General features: G+C 51.4%; 1 protein-coding gene across 1 annotated transcript in view; it reads left to right on the top strand.

Moving 5' to 3' along the window:
* Positions 1-22,622, top strand: part of TONSL (tonsoku like, DNA repair protein) — a 42,395-nt gene that overhangs the window by 4,924 nt on the left and 14,849 nt on the right. The window contains exons 2-17 of the mRNA XM_063450903.1: positions 6,766-6,861; positions 7,094-7,236; positions 9,258-9,441; positions 9,514-9,643; positions 10,091-10,262; positions 10,356-10,470; positions 10,593-10,738; positions 12,305-12,457; positions 12,722-12,847; positions 15,435-15,612; positions 15,806-15,864; positions 16,013-16,102; positions 17,956-18,028; positions 18,813-18,976; positions 21,002-21,125; positions 21,661-22,589. Of these exons, the coding sequence (XP_063306973.1) occupies positions 6,766-6,861; positions 7,094-7,236; positions 9,258-9,441; positions 9,514-9,643; positions 10,091-10,262; positions 10,356-10,470; positions 10,593-10,738; positions 12,305-12,457; positions 12,722-12,847; positions 15,435-15,612; positions 15,806-15,864; positions 16,013-16,102; positions 17,956-18,028; positions 18,813-18,976; positions 21,002-21,125; positions 21,661-22,589 (2,882 nt within the window). The remainder of the gene's footprint in view (positions 1-6,765; positions 6,862-7,093; positions 7,237-9,257; positions 9,442-9,513; positions 9,644-10,090; positions 10,263-10,355; positions 10,471-10,592; positions 10,739-12,304; positions 12,458-12,721; positions 12,848-15,434; positions 15,613-15,805; positions 15,865-16,012; positions 16,103-17,955; positions 18,029-18,812; positions 18,977-21,001; positions 21,126-21,660; positions 22,590-22,622) is intronic.

Genomic DNA, 22,622 nt, shown 5'->3' with positions numbered 1-22,622 from the left:
TTCTCCGCCATCGGGCCCGACTTGGCTCAGTACTGCCCCCAATCCAAACATAGAAGCGTCTGTGTGTACAAGAAAACGTTTAGTTGGATTGGGAGCGGCAAAGACAGGGGCATTAACAAGTGAATTTTTCAGATGTTGGAATGCCTGCTCACACTCCGGGGTCCAGGTTACTTGGCGGGGCAGGTTTTTACGGGTCAGGTCAGTGAGGGGTTTGGCCAGTGAGGGGTTTGGTCGTGCCGTCCCGCTTTGGTACGAGGACCACTGGAGAAGCCCAGGGGCTATCCGAGGGTTCAATTACTCCTAACTGAATCATCTCCTCAATCTCCTTGCGCATATTCTCCCGTACCGCTTCAGGGATGCGGTACGGGGTCTGGCGCATGGGAAGTTGTCCCGGGGTTTCTACTCTGTGGGTAGCCAGAGGGGTGTATCCAGGTACATTAGAAAAGGTCTCCTGCTTTTCTTGCAGTAGTTGCTGTACCTCGATACGCTCCTGTGGACTCAACCGATCCCCCAATACAACTTCTCCTAAATCCCCAGATAGCTGTCCGTCTCCCAGCAGATCGGGGAGGGGTAGGCTGTCACATTCTTCAGAGGTGGGTGCGCAGATAGCCGTCACCTCCTCTGACCGTTCCTGGTAGGGCTTCATCATGTTCACATGGATCATGCGTCGCCCTCCAGTTCCTGCGCAGGGGCCAATTGTATAAGTGGTGTCACATCGTTGTTCTACCACTTTATAAGGGCCTTGCCAGGCGGCCTGTAACTTATCGTGTCGGACAGGTTTTAAAATTAAAACTTTCTGCCCGACCTGGAAGCTACGGTCCCTGGCGCCCCTATCGTACCATGTGCGCTGACGCGGCTGAGCCGCCTGTAGGTTCTCCTTTACCGTCTTAGTTAGTGCTTCTAGGCGATCTCTGAGGGCCAACACATATGGTACAATAGGGGTGCCGTCGGCGCTACGGTCTCCCTCCCAATGTTCCCTAATTAAGTCTAGGGGCCCCCTTGCCCTCCTCCCGAATAGCAGTTCAAATGGGGAAAATCCTGTAGATTCCTGCGGCACCTCCCTATAAGCAAATAGTAGGTGAGGCAGGAATCTTTCCCAGTCTCGGTGGGTTTCCGCAAAGGTTCGGAGCATCTGTTTTAAGGTGCCATTGAACCGTTCGCAGAGCCCATTAGTCTGGGGGTGGTAGGGGGCACTAATTATGGGCCTGACTTAACAAAACTTCCAGAGATGTTGGGTGACCTCTGCCGTGAACTGAGTACCCTGATCCGAGATGATCTCCCTGGGTAACCCCATTCGGGAGAAAATCTGCATCAGAGCCTCAGCCACGGTCTCAGCATGTATGTTGGTCAGGGCTACCGCCTCGGGGTAGCGAGTGGCGTAATCCACTACTGTTAAAATATACCGTTTGCCCGATGGGCTAGGTTTCCGGAGGGGGCCTACGATATCCACTGCTATCCTATAAAAGGGTTCTTCAATTATGGGTAGCGGGTGTAACTTAGCCTTACGTCTCCCCCTTTTGCCTACCCTCTGGCACGTATCGCAGGTATTGCAATATCTGCGCACCTCCTGGCTAATCCCTGGCCAGAATAAACTTTGGGTCAGCCGATATCTGGTACGACTGACCCCCAAATGTCTGGATAGCGGAATATCGTGCGCTATTCGGAGTAATTCGGTTCGGTACCTCTGAGCTACTACAAGCTGCCTTACAACAATTGGGTCTGACCCAGCTACCTGCTTATCCGACTCTCTGTACAATAACTGCCTGTCCCACACAAATCTTTCCCCCTCCGCCCCCGGTTGGTCAGAGGTGACCTTGTCTCTGTATACCGGTAGGGTAGGGTCAGTGATCACCTCTGCCGCAAATTCGTCAGGGGGGGGCCTAAGGGATACAGTCTAGGGGAGGGGAAGAATCTCTTACCTGGACCTCCGGCAGTGCGTTGTAGTCCTGGGTGCGGGCCTGTTGCCTGGTGACTACTGGGTGTGCTTCCTCAGTAGCTTGGGGCTCAAATGCAGAGGTGAGTTTGCCCAGATCATTCCCTAATACCACCTCAGCAGGTAATTGCGGCATTAATCCCACTTCCACATTCCCTGACCCCGCACCCCAATGCAAGTGTACCCTGGCTGTGTTTAACCGATACACGGCTCCCCCCGCAACCCTGACAGCCACAGTCTTATTGGTTTTGGCCCTGTCAGAAACCAAGTGACTCTGGACTAAGGTGATGGTGGCTCCCGAGTCTCTGAGCCCCTGCATAGGCTTCCCCTCTAGGTATACGGTTTGCCTATGGTGCTGCCGGTTATCCGCCTGTGCCTGCAATGGGTTGGCCTCATGCAACACTTCCCACTGTTCCACAGCTGTGACTGGAGCTGCAGAGCCATAGGGAAGCGGTGTCTCGTCCTGGTAGTGGTGCGCTGCTGCTCTCGGTGGTGGTGGTGGGGGCCCTGGTCGGATCCAGGTGGTGCGGTCTCTAGACTGCGGACAATCTCGCTGGAAGTGTCCCCACTTCTGGCACCGGTGGCATTGCACAGAAGCAGATGTGCGATATCTCGGTTGCGCAGGAGCCGGTGGAGGGAGTTGTCTCGGTGGGGGTTGAATGTTAGTGGAGAAAGAGTTTCCTCCCAGCGGTCGCATAGCAGGTTTAGCACTCACTGCCTTGGGTTGTCTGCGGGCATCCATAAAATCATCTGCCTTTTTAGCAGCTTCGGTGAGGGATGTGGGGTTACGATCCCTCACCCATTCCTGCAGTTCTGCGGATATCCCCTCATAAAACTGTTCCAATAACAGCATTTGTAACAAGTCCTCCATGGACCGCGCTTGGTTTGCATGTATCCACCCTAGAGCTGCCCTTTGCAGCCGTCAAGCCCACTCTGCGTACGAGTCCTTGTCAGCCTTTTTCAGTTCCCTGAAGCGCCTCCGGTATACCTCTGGTGTCATTGCATACCGGGCCAGGATAATCTCTTTTACACGGCTATAGTTTCTGATTTCAATGTCTGGTACAGTGCGGTAGGCTTCAGCTGCCCTCCCTGACAGCCGTCCTGCTAATATGGGTACCCAATCCTCCCTTGGTATGTTATGCAGCGTACACAGTCTTTCAAAGTCTTGGAGGAAGGCATCTATATCCTCTTCCGCTTCTACATACATTTTAAACGCTTGATAGGGGATTTTGGGCTTACCCTCTTGTACCATAGGTCCTGCTGGACTTCTTTCCGGTGTTTGTGGTCTCCTTTTGCGCATCACAAACTCCTGCACCTCTGTCATGGTTTTAGAGATAATCTCTGTTCGTGGATTTTCTCCATAAAAGGCCAGCCTGAACTGTACTTGTCTTTGGAACTCCTCTTGTTCTGTTTCAGGTCTTTGTTCCGTGGCCGGAACCTCTTCTGCTCTGTATTCTGCCATTACTTCAGTGATGAGTGTTGCCTTTGATTTGCTGCTGGCTGGAACACCTTTCGCTTCCAGAAGGTCTTTCAATGTGGATCGCTTTAGTGTAGAAAGGTCAATCTCCATTAATCCTTGTTCCTCTGTGAGTCTGGATCCCAGCGCTGCCAACCAATGTAGCGGAGAGCTGATTTCCCACAGCTATTCTCCACTTAAGATCCCAGTGAGGCTCAGGAACAAGGCGATTGTAAATCCACAAGCAGAGGTTCCAGCAGGCAAAGTAACACAGCAATATCCCACAGCACTCCCAATAACTGGACGACACACAGTTTCAGGAGCAGAACTGACAATCTTTATTCCAGGGTTCCTTATAAAGCATGCTCCCATGCAAGGGAGGGATTCACAGCAATTAAGACAGTAAACAATACAGTACTTGTCACCTCCCACACATCTCCTCCCCTCAGAGTGACTCATAATCCCCTTAACTATACTGTACCTTTACCCCAAACCTGGATGTACCCCTAAACTAGTACATAACATCAATATTAGGGTACCGCCAGGTAGCCCTGATCTGGGTGACTATTATATCCAAAATTCACCCAGATCGGACCAGGGGTTCGGTAGTTAGGTGGAGGATGAAGTTTGACCGACCGCACACGAGGTGGTATCCGAAAAGGGTTCCATGTGTTTGGGCCCTGCGGTCGGTCTCCGTTCGGCGGTAAAAACAGACAGTTATATTAGCCATCCACACTTAACTTCACCTGGATATTGCTTCCCTTGTTCAGTACTTTGTTTCTACCAAATGGGGATTCGTTAGGACTCTCCGTTCGGTAGTTACGGAGCTCTGGAGGTCTCAGCGGTGTTCGGTAGTTTGAGTGTCCGATTTGAGTTCCAAACACCGCTGTTTTTCATGCGTAAGATGGCCGCCGCCACGTGTACGCATACCGAATGGCGGCCACCCAGATACATCCATAATGAGCTTGTTAACCTGCGGTCAGAGAAAGTGTGAACCCTAATAGCTGCCACACTTCTCTCTGGGGTGGTCCGCCAGTTCGGTAGTTTCCCTTCGCATAATATACGGATGGAAACTACCGAACACATACGTTAAATACATAAAGATACATTCGAAATGTGAACAATACTGTACGAATTGCATACTGCATACGGTTACATAGGAATCAACAGGACAGGCTTAATGCATTCCGCTACACCCATCGTCCTTCCTGACACCGACTGCCATCCCCATCGTCCTTCCAGACACCGACTGCCTGCCACCCCCCCCTCCCAATATACACTCGCTGACTGCCACCCCTCCCCCCTCCCAATATACACTCGCTGACTGCCATCCCTCCCCCCCCCTCCCAATATACACTCGCTGACTGCCATCCCTCCCCCCCTCCCAATATACACTCGCTGACTGCCATCCCTCCCCCCTCCCAATATACACTCGCTGACTGCCATCCCTCCCCCCCTCCCAATATACACTCGCTGACTGCCATCCCTCCCCCCCTCCCAATATACACTCGCTGACTGCCATCCCTCCCCCCCAATATACACTCGCTGACTGCCATCCCTCCCCCCCTCCCAATATACACTCGATGACTGCCATCCCTCCCCCCTCCCAATATACACTCGATGACTGCCATCCCTCCCCCCTCCCAATATACACTCGATGACTGCCATCCCTCCCCCCTCCCAATATACACTCGATGACTGCCATCCCTCCCCCCTCCCAATATACACTCGATGACTGCCATCCCTCCCCCTCCCAATATACACTCGATGACTGCCATCCCTCCCCCCTCCCAATATACACTCGATGACTGCCATCCCTCCCCCTCCCAATATACACTCGATGACTGCCATCCCTCCCCCCTCCCAATATACACTCGATGACTGCCATCCCTCCCCCCTCCCAGTATACACTCGATGACTGCCATCCCCCCCTCCCAGTATACACTCGATGACTGCCATCCCCCCCTCCCAGTATACACTCGATGACTGCCATCCCCCCCTCCCAATATACACTCGATGACTGCCATCCCCCCCCTCCCAATATACACTCGATGACTGCCATCCCCCTCCCAATATACACTCGATGACTGCCATCCCCCCCCTCCCAATATACACTCGATGACTGCCATCCCCCCCCTCCCAATATACACTCGATGACTGCCATCCCCCCCCCTCCCAATATACACTCGATGACTGCCACCCCCCCCCCCAATATACACTCGATGACTGCCATCCCCCCCTCCCAATATACACTCGATGACTGCCATCCCCCCCCTCCCAATATACACTCGATGACTGCCATCCCCCCCTCCAAATACACTCGATGACTGCCATCCCCCCCCTCCCAATATACACTCGATGACTGCCATCCCCCCCCTCCCAATATACACTCGATGACTGCCATCCCCCCCCCTCCCAATATACACTCGATGACTGCCCCCCCTCCCAATATACACTCGATGACTGCCCCCCCTCCCAATATACACTCGATGACTGCCCCCCCTCCCAATATACACTCGATGACTGCCCCCCCTCCCAATATACACTCGATGACTGCCATCCCCCCCCCTCCAATATACACTCGATGACTGCCCCCCCTCCCTTATAACACTCGATGACTGCCCCCCCTCCCAATATACACTCGATGACTGCCATCCCTCCCCCCCCTCCCAATATACACTCGATGACTGCCATCCCTCCCCCCCTCCCAATATACACTCGATGACTGCCCCCCCTCCCAATATACACTCGATGACTGCCATCCCTCCCCCCTCCCAATATACACTCGATGACTGCCATCCCTCCCCCCTCCCAATATACACTCGATGACTGCCATCCCTCCCCCCTCCCAATATACACTCGATGACTGCCCCCCCTCCCATATACACTCGATGACTGCCCCCCTCCCAATATACACTCGATGACTGCCATCCCTCCCCCCCCTCCCAATATACACTCGATGACTGCCATCCCTCCCCCCCCTCAATATACACTCGATGACTGCCATCCCTCCCCCCCCCCCAATATACACTCGATGACTGCCATCCCTCCCCCTCCCAATATACACTCGATGACTGCCATCCCTCCCCCCCTCCCAATATACACTCGATGACTGCCATCCCTCCCCCCCTCCCAATATACACTCGATGACTGCCATCCCTCCCCCCCCTCCCAATATACACTCGATGACTGCCATCCCCCCCCCCAGTATACACTCGCTGACTGCCACTCCCCCCCCCCCCAGTATACACTCGCTGAGTGAGCTTAGTTGTGGACATTGTGGTATAGATACTGTAAGGTTGAGCCACTTTGCAGACAGTGATGACTGAGTGGAACACGTTGCAGCAGGAAACTATATTGTCTCTCTTCCTTTTAGAGCTAGAGAAGGCGAAATGCAAAGCGCAGAAGGCGGGCAATCTGAAGGAGGAGGCAGTGGTTTGCAACCAGCTGGGAGAGATCCTGGCACGCAGTGGTGAGTTCGTCCATGGCGCTAGTGTTTTTATTTGGCTCCGTTCTCTGGTTTCACTGATTCTACAGCATTTACAAAATATGAAATCCGGACCCAGTTCTGCCCACTCGGAGCCAGAATTGTGAAATCTGAGTGTTGATCCATTTTGCAATGCATGTGGGGGGGAGGGGGGGTGTTTAAAGAAATGTCCTCTCTGTGGGGTTACCTAGATATGTGATGTGTCGTTTTCTCTCAGCTCGATTCAGAGAGGCCATCGAGGAGCATCGACAAGAGCTACGGATCAGCGAGGGGTTAGGAGATGTCATCGGCTGCGCAGTGGCAAACCGAAAAATTGGGGAATGTTTTGCAGAGCTGGAGAATTATGAGGCTGCACTCAAGGTGGGGGATGTGAATACTCTGTGTGCCGTGTCTAGTATTCCTGATTATTGCTGGATGTGTTGCGTTCGATGTATAGGGGACCTTCGGGGGGCTGCTAACTATTGCTAGAGCTTCTTCCTGGCGCATGGAAAGTGATATCCCTGAGCAGCTGTTTAATATTTCAGCTCCGTGATTTGATTCCCACAAGTCCTGGTTTAATGAATAATCATAAACCCTAAAATAGTAGAATTTCACCCCTGGAGTGCATGGCTTGCAGTGGAGAGTAACTTTTATGGTCTGACTAGTGGTATAAGACTACAAATTCCAAGCCCTGGTCATAAATGTTCTCAGCAGGAAATTAGACTTCACTAGGTGTGGGAAGGTGGCAGTGTGTGTGTGTGTGTGTGAGTGAGGGGAGTACGGAAAGGAAGGTGGCAGTGTGTGTGTGTGTGTGAGTGAGGGGAGTACGGAAAGGAAGGTGGCAGTGTGTGTGTGTGTGTGTGTGAGGGGAGTACGGAAAGGAAGGTGGCAGTGTGTGTGTGTGTGTGTGTGTGAGTGAGGGGAGTACGGAAAGGAAGGTGGCAATGTGTGGGGGGGGAAAGAGTACGGAAAGGAAGGTGGCAATGTGTGGGGGGGGAAAGAGTACGGAAAGGAAGGTGGCAATGTGTGTGGGGGGGGAAAGAGTACGGAAAGGAAGGTGGCAATGTGTGGGGGGGGGAAAGAGTACGGAAAGGAAGGTGGCAATGTGTGGGGGGGGAAAGAGTACGGAAAGGAAGGTGGCAATGTGTGGGGGGGGAAAGAGTACGGAAAGGAAGGTGGCAATGTGTGGGGGGGGGAAAGAGTACGGAAAGGAAGGTGGCAATGTGTGGGGGGGGGAAAGAGTACGGAAAGGAAGGTGGCAATGTGTGGGGGGGGGAAAGAGTACGGAAAGGAAGGTGGCAATGTGTGGGGGGGGGAAAGAGTACGGAAAGGAAGGTGGCAATGTGGGGGGGGGGAAAGAGTATGGAAAGGAAGGTGGCAGTGCGTGGGGGCGGAGGGAGTACGGAAAGGAAGGTGGCGGGGGTGGGTTGACGGAAGGAAAGATGACAATGCGTGGGGGTAGAGGGGGGGGGGAGAGAGACAGAGTACGGAAAGTGGCAGTGTTGGGGGGGGGCGAGAGTACGGAAAGGAAGGTGGCTGTGCGTGGGGGCGGAGGGAGTACGGAAAGGAAAGGAAAGTGTGGGGGGGGAGAGTACAGAAAAGAAGGTGGCAGTGCGTTGGGGGAGAGTACAGAAAGGAAGGTGGCAGTGCGTGGGGGGGAAGAGTACGGAAAGGAAGGTGGCAGTGCGTGGGGGGAAGAGTACGGAAAGGAAGGTGGCAGTGCGTGGGGGGGAGAGTACGGAAAGGAAGGTGGCAGTGCGTGGGGGGGAGAGTACGGAAAGGAAGGTGGCAGTGCGTGGGGGGGAGAGTACGGAAAGGAAGGTGGCAGTGCGTGGGGGGGAGAGTACGGAAAGGAAGGTGGCAGTGCGTGGGGGGAGAGTACGGAAAGGAAGGTGGCAGTGCGTGGGGGGAGAGTACGGAAAGGAAGGTGGCACTGCGTGTGGGGGGAAGAGTACGGAAAGGAGGGTGGCGGTGCGTGGGGGCGGAGGGTACGGAAAGGAGGGTGGCGGTGCGTGGGGGCGGAGGGTACGGAAAGGAGGGTGGCGGTGCGTGGGGGCGGAGGGAGTACGGAAAGGAGGGTGGCGGTGCGTGGGGGCGGAGGGTACGGAAAGGAGGGTGGCGGTGCGTGGGGGCGGAGGGAGTACGGAAAGGAGGGTGGCAGTGCGTGGGGGCGGAGGGAGTACGGAAAGGAGGGTGGCAGTGCGTGGGGGCGGAGGGAGTACGAAAAGGAGGGTGGCAGTGCGTGGGGGCGGAGGGAGTACGGAAAGGAGGGTGGCGGGGGGGGGTTTGACGGAAGGAAAGATGACAATGCGTGGGGTTAGAGGGCAACGTGGCACAGTTTTTGAAGATAGGATGGAGTGTGAATAGGCAATATTGGGGCTTTTTACTTCTTATTTTTACAGCATCAACGGCGCCACCTGGACCTGGCACAGTCTGTGTCATGTGATCTTGAGGAGCAGAGAGCATTGGCTACCATTGGCCGCACCTACCTGTACATGTGTGAGGCTGGACGAGCCAGTGAGGCGCACGGTCCTGCTGAAGAGGCTTTTTTAAAGAGTTTATCCATAGTGGAGGAGAAACTGGAGGGTGAGTTTTGTTGGTAATGACACCTTCTCTCACACTGATGGAAATTGTTGACCAAAACCATTTTGTTTGCAGGGAAAGTGTCGGTGGTGGAGCTCAGTGAAATGAGAGCACGTCTGTTTCTGAACCTGGGTTTACTCTACAATAACGGACACGACGCGGCCAAGTGCAGTTTTTACATCAGGAAGAGCGTTTACATTGCAGAGTAAGGCCCAACTGTCTGTCCTTTGATCCCTGGAGATCTTTCACCCCTCGATCCCTGGAGATCTTTCACCCCTCGATCCCTGGAGATCTTTCACCCCTCGATCCCTGGAGATCTTTCACCCCTCGATCCCTGGAGATCTTTCACCCCTCGATCCCTGGAGATCTTTCACCCCTCGATCCCTGGAGATCTTTCACCCCTCGATCCCTGGAGATCTTTCACCCCTCGATCCCTGGAGATCTTTCACCCCTCGATCCCTGGAGATCTTTCACCCCTCGATCCCTGGAGATCTTTCACCCCTCGATCCCTGGAGATCTTTCACCCCTCGATCCCTGGAGATCTTTCACCCCTCGATCCCTGGAGATCTTTCACCCCTCGATCCCTGGAGATCTTTCACCCCTCGATCCCTGGAGATCTTTCACCCCTCTCTTATAATTGTTCTGCTTTCAGGCATAGCCAGCTTCATGAAGACCTGTATCGAGCCAACTCCACCCTGGGCAGCATTCATCTGCGCAACGGCGAGCACACAAAAGCAATCCGCTACTTGGAAGCAGCTAAAGAGTGCGCCCGGAGAATGAAGGACAAGCACATGGAGAGTGACTCTTACTGCAGCATTGGACAGGTGAGTGCCCTGCGTCTCCCAGAGCCTTTTGCCCTCCTTCCTGAGCACATTGTGTGCCTATTCGCTCTAATCACTCTGTGCCTCCGTATTTAGGTATTGCTCTGTTTGGGAGACCTCACTGCTGGAAAACGGGCTCTTAAAAAAGCTTACCGTCTGGGCTCTCAGCTTCCCTCAGACCGAGACGGTGTGCGCAGGAGTCTGAAATACGGTGAGTCTGTGCCAGGCTGTCATTGGTCTCGACAAACATCAATCTTTCCCTGTAGCTTTATATTTTAAACCACAGCACTCACTCAGCAAGTCAAACCTTGTATCTGTCCTTCTGTCCCTCAGCAATTAAAGGTTGTCACTTGGAGGAGGCACTGTCTGACTTGGGGGATGAAGACCAACAGGGGGCGCTGTCACTCTATGAACAGTTAGGTGATCTATACTGCAAAATTGACTGCTATCACAAGGCTGTGGATTACTATAGGATGCAGGTGAGTGCCCCCTCTCAGCACCATGTCTATCACTGTGTGTGCGTGTACAGGCTAACTCGGCGGTGTGCAGCGTCGTCATGACAGAATGTGACGTGGTGTTGCTTGCCTCCATGCACCTCCAGGTCCTCCACTGTCCAGCCGCGGCCATCGCACAGACCGACAGACGCACCCCCATCACTCACTGAGGTCCAGTGGGGATCTTCTATCTGGAGATCTCCTTCCTGCTGCTCACTGCTCCCTCCCGTGCAGTTTAGTGGTGCCGGAATATGACGTCATATTCTGCTTAAACACCAAGCATGTACTCGCGGCTCACCGGGCCGCAAAGATGTCCATTGTGGGCCGCATGCGGGCTGTAAGTTTGACATGCTTAATGTTTAGCATGTAATTAAAGTATAGGGTGCAAAGGGTATTGAAAGCACCCCCTCTAGTGGTATGTTGAAAACCTTACAGTAAAAGACCCACACAACCAAAATAAATAAATAACAAAGGGTAAAATTTTATTTCAATACAACATTAATAAATCTAGATTTACCTATATAAAGCTATAATAATGACACATGTTCCTCAGTTAATCTTCCCGATATAAAAGTATTCCACATATATACATAGTACGAAAAAATAATTCAATTAATTCCACAAGAAAATACAAGCAATAATAGAAATCGAACTGCTCTACAATATTACCTGGCAAGTGGACTGTGGTATGTCCGATTGGCGGCGCCCTGTGGTATGTCCGATTGGCGGCGCCCTGTGGTATGTCCGATTGGCGGCGCCCTGTGGTATGTCCGATTGGCGGCGCCCTGTGGTATGTCCGATTGGCGGCGCCCTGTGGTATGTCCGATTGGCGGCGCCCTGTGGTATGTCCGATTGGCGGCGCCCTGTGGTATGTCCGATTGGCGGCGCCCTGTGGTATGTCCGATTGGCGGCGCCCTGTGGTATGTCCGATTGGCGGCGCCCTGTGATGGGTGCGGCGTTGCTGGTTTGTGTCTGTTTATGTGTTCGCTGTTGATATTTTGGTTTTGTGATGGGTGCGGCATTGCTGGTTTGTGTCTGTTTATGTGTTCGCTGTTGATATTTTGGTTTTGTGATGGGTGCGGCATTGCTGGTTTGTGTCTGTTTATGTGTTCGCTGTTGATATTTTGGTTTTGTGATGGGTGCGGCATTGCTGGTTTGTGTCTGTTTATGTGTTCGCTGTTGATATTTTGGTTTTGTGATGGGTGCGGCATTGCTGGTTTGTGTCTGTTTATGTGTTCGCTGTTGATATTTTGGTTTTGTGATGGGTGCGGCGTTGCTGGTTTGTGTCTGTTTATGTGTTCGCTGTTGATATTTTGGTTTTGTGATGGGTGCGGCGTTGCTGGTTTGTGTCTGTTTATGTGTTCGCTGTTGATATTTTGGTTTTGTGATGGGTGCGGCATTGCTGGTTTGTGTCTGTTTATGTGTTCGCTGTTGATATTTTGGTTTTGTGATGGGTGCGGCATTGCTGGTTTGTGTCTGTTTATGTGTTCGCTGTTGATATTTTGGTTTTGTATGTATTGTGCGGTGATTACATCCTCTTTCTGCTTCCAGTTGCGTTGTGCAGAATCTCTTGGTCGGCCAGAGAGAGAGAGAGCTGTCATCCATGTGTCTCTGGCTGCCACTTTCACAGACCTCAAAGACTACAAACAGGCTGTGAACCATTACCAAGCGGAACTCTGCCTGAGACACGGAAACCCAAGTGAGGTAAGAGAAAGTGTCTGCCCATTATCCCGCTGTGTGCACATAATGCAAGCTGATCAGCGGCCATGGCTGACTGAATGTCAACTGACGGTGCCATGTCCTCACTCAGAACGCTCGCAGTGAAGTGTGAATAAACTGAGCTTCCAACAAAAGCATGGCTGCCCGCTCCCACCTCGGATTTCTGGTTTTTTTTTTTTTTTTCTCAAAGCTCCTATTTGTCTCCAAAAGGGTATTTCTTCCATTTTTACTGTCTGTCTGGTATTGCAGGAATGTAAGACGTGGTTGAACATGGCGCAGGTACACCAGGATGATGGGCAGAGTTACTCTCAAGTGCACGCTTGCCTTTCTAGTGCCCTCAAGTGTGCAAGAGAGGCAGCGGACAATCGCCTGCTGGTGTGTAAAACTCTGTGGGATCTCTATGTTCACTCACCCAACAGCTGACTCCTTAACCCATCAGCCCTCCTACGGCTGATCTGCGGTCTCCTGCCCCCTCTATTTAGCCTTCGTGTCTGTCGTTTTACTGCCCCCTCTATTTACTCTTCATGTCTGCCTGTCGTTTACTGCCCCCTCTATTTACCCTTCATGTCTGCCTGTCGTTTACTGCCCCCTCTATTTACCCTTCATGTCTGCCTGTCGTTTACTGCCCCCTCTATTTACCCTTCATGTCTGCCTGTCGTTTACTGCCCCCTCTATTTACCCTTCAAGGAACATTATAGTCACCTAAATTACTTTAGCTAAATAAAGTAGTTTTAGTGTATAGATCATTCCCCTGCAATTTCACTGCTCAATTCTCTGTCATTTAGGAGTTAAATCACTTTGTTTCTGTTTATGCAGCCCTAGCCACACCTCCCCTGGCTATGATTGACAGAGCCTGCATGAAAAAAAAAACTGGTTTCACTTTCAAACAGATGTAATTTACCTTAAATAATTGTATCTCGGGGGCGGAGCTAGCAGCCATACTGAGAGGACGCATATGCCTCGAGCTCCGAGCGAAACTCTCATAATAACGCTAAAAAATGGAACGAAAAACTAATTTAACTACATATACAACAACCGCCCACTAGATAAACAGACATGGGGAGACGGAACAAAAAATCTAAGCCGGACAGACCCTCTTATACCACATATCGGAGATCTCCTGCGGAGGCCTCAAATCTCCCCGAGGCCAGAAATGGCGTCCCAGATGGCAAGCCTGTATGCCTCATTTAGCGAGGCCTCAGAGTCTGAAGAGGAAGATGGCGGCGCTGGAGGGACGAGAAGATTTACCCACTCACCTCCAAAACCTATCCTTACAGAGGAGAAGCTCAAAGACATGCTGGGCGAGCTGCGTCGCAACATAGCAGCCGACATTGGAGTGTTTCGGGATGAGATTAGCGGAGTGGTGGCCCGCCTGCAAAACGCGGAGCTCAACACCGCCACACAAGAGATCCGAATCACATCAGTGGAGCAACAACTCCTGGCCCTGCAAAAGTCCCAAAAGCAACACCAAGATAACTTGGCAGTACTCGAAGATAAACGACGATGGAAGAACGTCAAAATCCGCGGCCTACCAGTAGCTGTGGAGACCGCGGAGATACCGCACCTCTTCCGAAGAATGCTCAACACCCTCTTCACGGCCAAAGGAATACAATTGGAAAGCTACTTTCGCATTGCAAGACCGCAATCCGGGACCTCTGAGAAGGGGCAAGATGTCATCATAAGACTTCAACAAGGCATTCATGGCGGCCGTTCCGATTTGAAGGACATTCCCTGGCTTTTTACCCGGACATATCCAAGGCCACCATGGACCGGAGAAGGTCCCTGCGACCCCTGACCACGGAGCTCCTTGCAAACAACATACCGTATCGCTGGGGCGCTCCCAGACACCGGTTAATACCCAGAGACACTGGAAACATCAAGGTGTGTGATGAAACCGAAATACCAACCACCATGCAGAAGCTCGCACCGGGAAGAGCCGACGACAGCCACAGCCTGGAACCCCGCAACGGTGCGTCCGTTCATTCCGGCAGCCCAGCGAGGAGACAGGGCGACCACTTCGGTGCCATGAACTGATGGACATTGTGAAAAGCCTAATGCCTCTGCGCTTGGCTCCATCCTCAACCTCTATATGTAAAGTTAAACCTTCTCCTGTTAAATGTTAGTTAATTTTAATTACGTTGTTTACTACACACAAACCATTGCTCGGATATCCAGGCATTCCCTGCCCCATTGCTGCATGCAACCCCCCCCACCCCCCAACAGATACAAACAGAACCTATAGTCACTGACAACTATAAAGGGGGAAATAGGCCTCTTAATCTCACCCTAGTGCAACAGTTGATGTCTAAAACTAGTGATCAAGGAGGCAACAGTAGCATCCTGCCACACACACACTAATGGTACACTTGACTTATGACACCTACGCAGGACTTGCACACTAGCCAGATAATTGAGTACCACACTGTCTAATATACTACCCACTATATAAAAATGTTTTACCAATGCCAACACTTGTTTATTCCTGTTCTAAATGAATCACTTGCAACAGCTGTTGTGGCCACGCAAACATGTTCACATGGAGGCTCTTGCAGGGTCTAGCAAGCTTTTAACATAGCCGGGGATAAGAAAATCTTAATTAAACAGAACTTGCAATAAAGAAAGCCTAAATAGGGCTCTCTTTACAGGAAGTGTTTATGGAAGGCTGTGCAAGTCACATGCAGGGAGGTGTGACTAGGGTTCATAAACAAAGGGATTTAACTCCTAAATGGCAGAGGATTGAGCAGTGAGGCTGCAGGGGCATGTTCTATACACCAAAACTGCTTCATTAAGCTAAAGTTGTTCAGGTGACTATAGTGTCCCTTTCATGTCTGCCTGTCGTTTACTGCCCCCTCTCTTTACCCTTCATGCCTGCCTGTCTCTTGCTGTTCCTTTTTATTCCATAATGAGCTATTTGTGCTTTTCTTGTCAGTTCCCTCTATAAATATGGTGTTCCCCTTTCCAGCGCAGTGTTCTTCGCCAGCTCTTAGCCCTGCAGCACAAGTTTGGAGTCGTAGAAGCAGCAGACACTGAGGCCGAGCTGCAGGAGGTGTGCAGGGGATCTGATGGGGAGAGCAGTGAGGAAGATGAGATGGAGAACAGTGAACCTTTTCAGGAGAGTGACTTGGAATTGTCCCAGAGTGGTGAGTATCCTTCCCCGCGTAGTGTCCACCAGTTATGGTACTTTCTCCCTTTTCATTTCCAACCCAGAATGTTGCCTACGCCATGTTTGTTCCCATAGAAAGCCGTCTCTGAGTGAAGAACTGTATCTAGATATTGTTTTCTAGTTGTGGCTATTGTTTATTTCTAACACAATCTTCTTGCAAATCTCTTCAGATGATGAGGACCTGGAAGGATATAATAAACTTGTCCCTGGCAAGCGAAGACCGAATCGAGTAAGTAGGCAGTTGGTAGTTTTTGGGTCCGGACTGGGTGTGTTGAGTCTGCAATTCTCCTTAATAGATGGCTTACGTTGCTGCCATCTAGGATTGGATGTCACGCTCCTTGCAGCACCTCAGAGCTTTCGTTTATTTTTATTAACAGTGGAACCGACGTAATGAGAAAGGCGAAACTGTTCTTCACCGCGCGTGTATCGATGGCAATCTTAAACTAGTGCAGTGTTTGCTGGAGAAGGTAAGTGACTTGTTTCCTGGTTTACAAAATCCATGTTCATGGCAGAGCAAAGCAAATCCCTGTGGTCATCTCTGACCAGTAACATCCAGGCATACCTTACATAGTCATAGTTACACGGTCACACACCGGGCCGGACTGGGAAAAAAATTAGGCCCGGGCATTTTTCAATCAGAGCGGCCCCCTAAGCACGCCCCCTCTCAAAGTGAGCAAGTTGGTTCAATGCGCAGAGCCCCGCTGAAGAGCTCTGGCATTAGAAACAGGCCCTGAATTTGTTCTGCGCAGCGCAAGCAAATTTATTAACATGCGCTGTGTTTGCTTTTAAATTGCCTCTGGTGTCTCCACAAGTGGGATACCAGAGGACAAAAGGGCCAGGATAGTGCATGGTGCATGTGTTTGGAGCCTGCTTGTGGGATTGCGTGTGTGTAGAGTGTGGTGTGGTATTGTGTAAATAGGTCAATTTCATTTGTGTTTGTGGTGTAATATGTGTGGCTAGGGGCTGTAGAGAGTGTGTGTATAGGGGGCATAGTGTTATAGGGGATGTAGCGAGTGTGTGCATACAGGCTGTAGTGTGTGTGTGTGTGTATAGGTGACGTAGTGTGTGTAGGGGTTGTAGAGAGGGTGTGTAGGAGATATAGTGTGTAAAGGACCCAGAGTGTGTGTGTGTATATAGAGGATTAAGAGTGCATATAGGGTAAGGGATCTAGTGTGTATCTGGAGCGTAATGTGTGAGGGGTGCTGTAGTGTGTGTGTGTGTGTGTGTATATGTGTGTGTATATATGTATATATTTAGACGTATTGTATGTGTGAGGGGCGCAGTGTGTGTGTATTTAAGAGGGGTGTTTTTATCTGCCGTCACATTCTAGGTTTCTAATTTTCTTTGTCTGTTAACTCACTGAGGGTTATTTTATATATTATGTATGTATGGGCGAGCGCTGTGTGGGCGCGCGCTGTGTGGGCGCGCGCTGTGAGTGTCTGGGGGGGCTGTTAGTGTGATTTTCATTTAAATTTAATTTTTTTTAATAATAATAATAATAATAATAATAATAAAAAAAAGGTATATCCCCCCCTCCCTTCTTACCTTTAGCATGGGATGGGGGGAGCCGTTCTGCCTGGGGGGACCATGCTTACTTCCCTGGTGGTCCAGTGGTGAGAGTGAACTCTAACCTGCTGGCTAGAGTTCACTCTCGCGAGATCTGAGCGTTGCCGCGGTAACCGCGGCAACGCTCAGACCTCGCGAGAGGACCCGGCGGAGCTGCTGGATAGAGCTCCGCCAGTCCTCTCTGCTGCCTCCCTCACACCCCACAGCCGGCGGCCGCATGTTTCAGTGCCTGTGGGCCGGTGAGGAAGATCTTTGATCTCCCCACCGGCCCATGGAGACACACAGCAGGGCCGGCGCTCGGGTAGCGCTGGGGCTGGCAGGGGAGATCCTGTGATCTCCCCTGCCGGCCTCTGCCCCACGGCCATCGCGGCCCACCGGGCATTTGCCCAGTGTGCCCGATGGCCAGTCCGGGCCTGGTTACACAGCTACACAGCTATGATTTGAGACGTGATTTAATAGGGAGATATGGTGTGATGCAAGGAACAATGTAATGGGGAGATAGGATGCCAGGGATGACGGAATTGGGGCGATGGGATGCCAGGGACGACGGAATGGGGTATGTGTATTTGTCTAATAGAGTATGGGGCTCGCTAGTTGGCATATGGCTACTTAGCGAGGGTGGCTAATTAGCTGTGTGTTGAGTTCTATTTACATTCGAATTTGGGATGTGTTGTATATCTGTTAGATTACAATTTGAAGGGCCCCTTAGCTTCTTGGGTACTGTGCTCATTCTTTACTGTATTCTTCCAAACAGTCCCACCCTATTAACCCCCGCGATTACTGTGGATGGACTCCATTGCATGAGGCTTGCAACCATGGCCACTTGGGTAAGTGTCCTATATTCACTTAAAATGTTGCCTTCCCTCACTGTGGTATTCTGAACCAAATATCTCCTCGCCACCTTCTCCTCTCTGCTTCTCCTTCCCCATTTCCCTATCTGCCACCTTCTCCCCTCTGCTCCCCCCCACCACTTCCCTTTCTGCCACCTTCTCCCCTCTGCTCCCCCCACTTCCCTTTCTGACACCTTCTCCCCTCTGCTCCCCCCACTTCCCTTTCTGACACATTTTCCTCTGCTTCTCACCCCCCAACACTTCCCTTTCTTTTACCTTCTCCTCCCATCCCCCCCACACTTCCCTTTCTGCCACCTTCTCCCCTCTGCTCCCCCCTTCCCTTTCTGCCACCTTCTCCCCTCTGCTCCCCCCCCTTCCCTTTCTGCCACCTTCTCCCCTCTGCTCCCCCCCCTTCCCTTTCTGACACCTTCTCCCCTCTGCTCCCCCCCCTTCCCTTTCTGACACCTTCTCCCCTCGGCTCCCCCCTTCCCTTTCTGTCACCTTTTCCTCTGCTTCCCCCTTCCCTTTCTGTCACCTTTTCCTCTGCTTCTCACCCCCAACACTTCCCTTTCTGACACCTTCTCCTCCCACCCACCCACCCACCCTCACTTCCCTTTCTGACACCTTCTCCCCTCTGCTTCTCCCCCCTACTTCCCTTTCTGCCATTTTCTTCTCTCTGCTCTGTGACTGCCCTTCTTTCCTGTCCCTGGCTGCCTCTCTTCCCTGTTTACTTCTGTTCCCCAGCTGCTCCTGTCTCACTGTCCCAATATATTTATTACAGAAATTGTACAACTTCTGCTTCAGCATGGAGCCAACATTAATGACCCTGGGGGCCCAATGTGCGAAGGAATTACTCCTCTCCATGATGCCCTGTCCAGCGGGAACTTCCATGTCGCGCAGTTACTGATCCGCAGAGGGGCGTCTTTAACTCAGAGAAATGCAAAGGTGAGAGGTCCATGCCAGGCCGAGCTTACCGAGTAACACAATGAGAGGTCCATGCCAGGCCGAGCTTACTGAGTAATACAATGAGAGGTCCATGCCAGGCCGAGCTTACTGAGTAATACAATGAGAGGTCCATGCCAGGCCGAGCTTACTGAGTAACACAATGAGAGGTCCATGCCAGGCCGAGCTTACTGAGTAACACAATGAGAGGTCCATGCCAGGCCGAGCTTACTGAGTAACACAATGAGAGGTCCATGCCAGGCCGAGCTTACGGAGTAATACAATGAGAGGTCCATGCCAGGCCGAGCTTACTGAGTAACACAATGAGAGGTCCATGCCAGGCCGAGCTTACTGAGTAATACAATGAGAGGTCCATGCCAGGCCGAGCTTACTGAGTAATACAATGAGAGGTCCATGCCAGGCCGAGCTTACTGAGTAATACAATGAGAGGTCCATGCCAGGCCGAGCTTACTGAGTAACACAATGAGAGGTCCATGCCAGGCCGAGCTTACTGAGTAACACAATGAGAGGTCCATGCCAGGCCGAGCTTACTGAGTAACACAATGAGAGGTCCATGCCAGGCCGAGCTTACTGAGTAACACAATGAGAGGTCCATGCCAGGCCGAGCTTACTGAGTAACACAATGAGAGGTCCATGCCAGGCCGAGCTTACTGAGTAATACAATGAGAGGTCCATGCCAGGCCGAGCTTACTGAGTAATACAATGAGCGGTCCATGCCAGGCCGAGCTTACTGAGTAATACAATGAGAGGTCCATGCCAGGCCGAGCTTACTGAGTAACACAATGAGAGGTCCATGCCAGGCCGAGCTTACTGAGTAATACAATGAGAGGTCCATGCCAGGCCGAGCTTACTGAGTAACACAATGAGAGGTCCATGCCAGGCCGAGCTTACTGAGTAACACAATGAGAGGTCCATGCCAGGCCGAGCTTACTGAGTAATACAATGAGAGGTCCATGCCAGGCCGAGCTTACTGAGTAATACAATGAGAGGTCCATGCCAGGCCGAGCTTACTGAGTAATACAATGAGAGGTCCATGCCAGGCCGAGCTTACTGAGTAATACAATGAGAGGTCCATGCCAGGCCGAGCTTACTGAGTAACCCAATGAGAGGTCCATGCCAGGCCGAGCTTACTGAGTAATACAATGAGAGGTCCATGCCAGGCCGAGCTTACTGAGTAACACAATGAGAGGTCCATGCCAGGCCGAGCTTACTGAGTAATACAATGAGAGGTCCATGCCAGGCCGAGCTTACTGAGTAACACAATGAGAGGTCCATGCCAGGCCGAGCTTACTGAGTAATACAATGAGAGGTCCATGCCAGGCCGAGCTTACTGAGAAACACAATGAGAGGTCCATGCCAGGCCGAGCTTACTGAGAAACACAATGAGAGGTCCATGCCAGGCCGAGCTTACTGAGTAATACAATGAGAGGTCCATGCCAGGCCGAGCTTACTGAGTAATACAATGAGAGGTCCATGCCAGGCCGAGCTTACTGAGTAACACAATGAGAGGTCCATGCCAGGCCGAGCTTACTGAGTAACACAATGAGAGGTCCATGCCAGGCCGAGCTTACTGAGTAATACAATGAGAGGTCCATGCCAGGCCGAGCTTACTGAGTAATACAATGAGAGGTCCATGCCAGGCCGAGCTTACTGAGTAACACAATGAGAGGTCCATGCCAGGCCGAGCTTACTGAGTAACACAATGAGAGGTCCATACCAGGCCGAGCTTACTGAGTAATACAATGAGAGGTCCATGCCAGGCCGAGCTTACAGAGTAATACAAAATGTAATCCATACATTGGATTTCCAGGACTCTGCCATCATAAAGAATGTGCCTCTAACCGTAATGAATGCAATGATTGTGCGCGATCCTACGCAATAAGTGACACCATTTTATCTTGGGAATACATTGTTCACCTGACTGTTATGAGACCCTTGTGTATAATCTATTAATAATGGTGGGGTACCTGCATACTGGGTATTAATTCTGCTTCTTTCTGGAGTCAGAGTGTCACTCCCATGGGGAGCCTCCAGGAGTGGGTCCAGGTGTACGGCAAACATCTTGACCAGGAGACACGGCACATCTGCGCTGAAACGGAGAACTTGCTCCGGGATGCTCTCGCTGGGAGAGGTGAGAAGCAGGGTGAGGGTTGGATCGTGGGCCCCCTGACTGTAGTGAATGGCGGGCTCTGACTGGCGGCCAAGCTTGATGGGGTCAGGCATTGTGTTTCCTACAAGGTTGGAAGTCCGACGACAGTTTGTTTATTTTGGTTTGGAAATATCTGCCTACAACATGATGCAATTAAACCATATTCCAGTTCTTGGAGAGATATCTTCATGCATTTTTCTTCAGATTCCCGTAAACTGGAATACAGCCAACCACTGCTTCTTTTTATTTAAACAAAGTGTTTTGGAATTAGTTTCTGATTCTATGCTAAACCTGGAATAAAATAGTAAAATACCTGGGGGTGCTATATATGTTGTCTTTTGTTTACACCAGAATGTCATGGGTCTGAATAACTAGTCTACAGTCGCATGAGTGGGGCCCATGCGGACAGCTTATTAGCCTTTTTTTTATTTTTTTTCTGAGGATTGATCTATTGGTGTCGTTTACTGAGTTTTGGGGCTAGCTTGTTCATGTCATTTACTTTGTGCTTGGTCCTCAGTGACGCCTGTTCCCTTGGAAGCTCCCAGTTCGCTGGACAGTGATCTGTTCGATACAGAGGGGTCTCAGTCAACGCTTGAAACACAATCCTCCACTGAAGCCACACAAGAAAGCACAGTGTCCAGGCGAGGGAAACTGAGAGTGGATAAAAGGAAATCCATCAGCTTGCTTTCTTCAAGTCTGGAGAATGAGAACACTGATTGTTTGCGTGGATCTCCTCCTCTCCGTACCAGCACCCAGGTAAACGGAGCAAATATTCATCAGGATGACCTTTCAGAACCACTTCTAACCCCCCTGAGGCCTGTCAAGAAGAAAACACGCTTTGCAAGGCAAATGGATTCCTCTGATTCGGCTGGTTTGGGAGAAATAATTGTCGAGAATGAGACATTCGCTCAGACCTTCCCTTACAAAAGGGAACAATCGCAAATATCCGATGGGGGCATTGAGGCCTATCAGAGAGCCATTAAAAGCTTGGGCAGCGCCAAGTCCCGCATCCTCAGCCAGTCTTTAGAAGAGCCGGCAAGCCCTCCGCCAGTCTCGGCACCGATGACTGCCCTGGTGCCCTCAGAGCAGTATATTGACGACTGGCTGGAAGATGACTTGAAGGAGTCTCCCTGTACCCGGAAGAGAAGTCGCTGTGTGTCTCCAGGTTTGGCGAGTGAAGGGGACTCAGATTTCCTTGAACAAGAGGAACAAACATCTGATGATCCAGCCTGTGTCAGGAACAGGCTTAATGAACGCTCTATGTCTTTATCGAGGAAGCGGCGGTCCCGGCAGACCAAACTGACTCAGATTGTGGACAGAGCAGTCATAGGACGTACTAAGAACAAAGGACCTAGTAATTCCTCTGTCCCACGTTTACCAAACTTTGTCGGTGACCAAATTCTTGGTCACACCACAGTGGACACCAGGGTACTTGCCACCACTCAGGTAAGCCAGTCAGCAGCTACAGGGATATTTTAA

The sequence above is a fragment of the Pelobates fuscus genome, chromosome 4 (genome assembly GCF_036172605.1).
Source record: "Pelobates fuscus isolate aPelFus1 chromosome 4, aPelFus1.pri, whole genome shotgun sequence".
NCBI lineage: Eukaryota > Metazoa > Chordata > Amphibia > Anura > Pelobatidae > Pelobates > Pelobates fuscus.
This window is presented reverse-complemented; position numbering and strand designations above follow the sequence as displayed.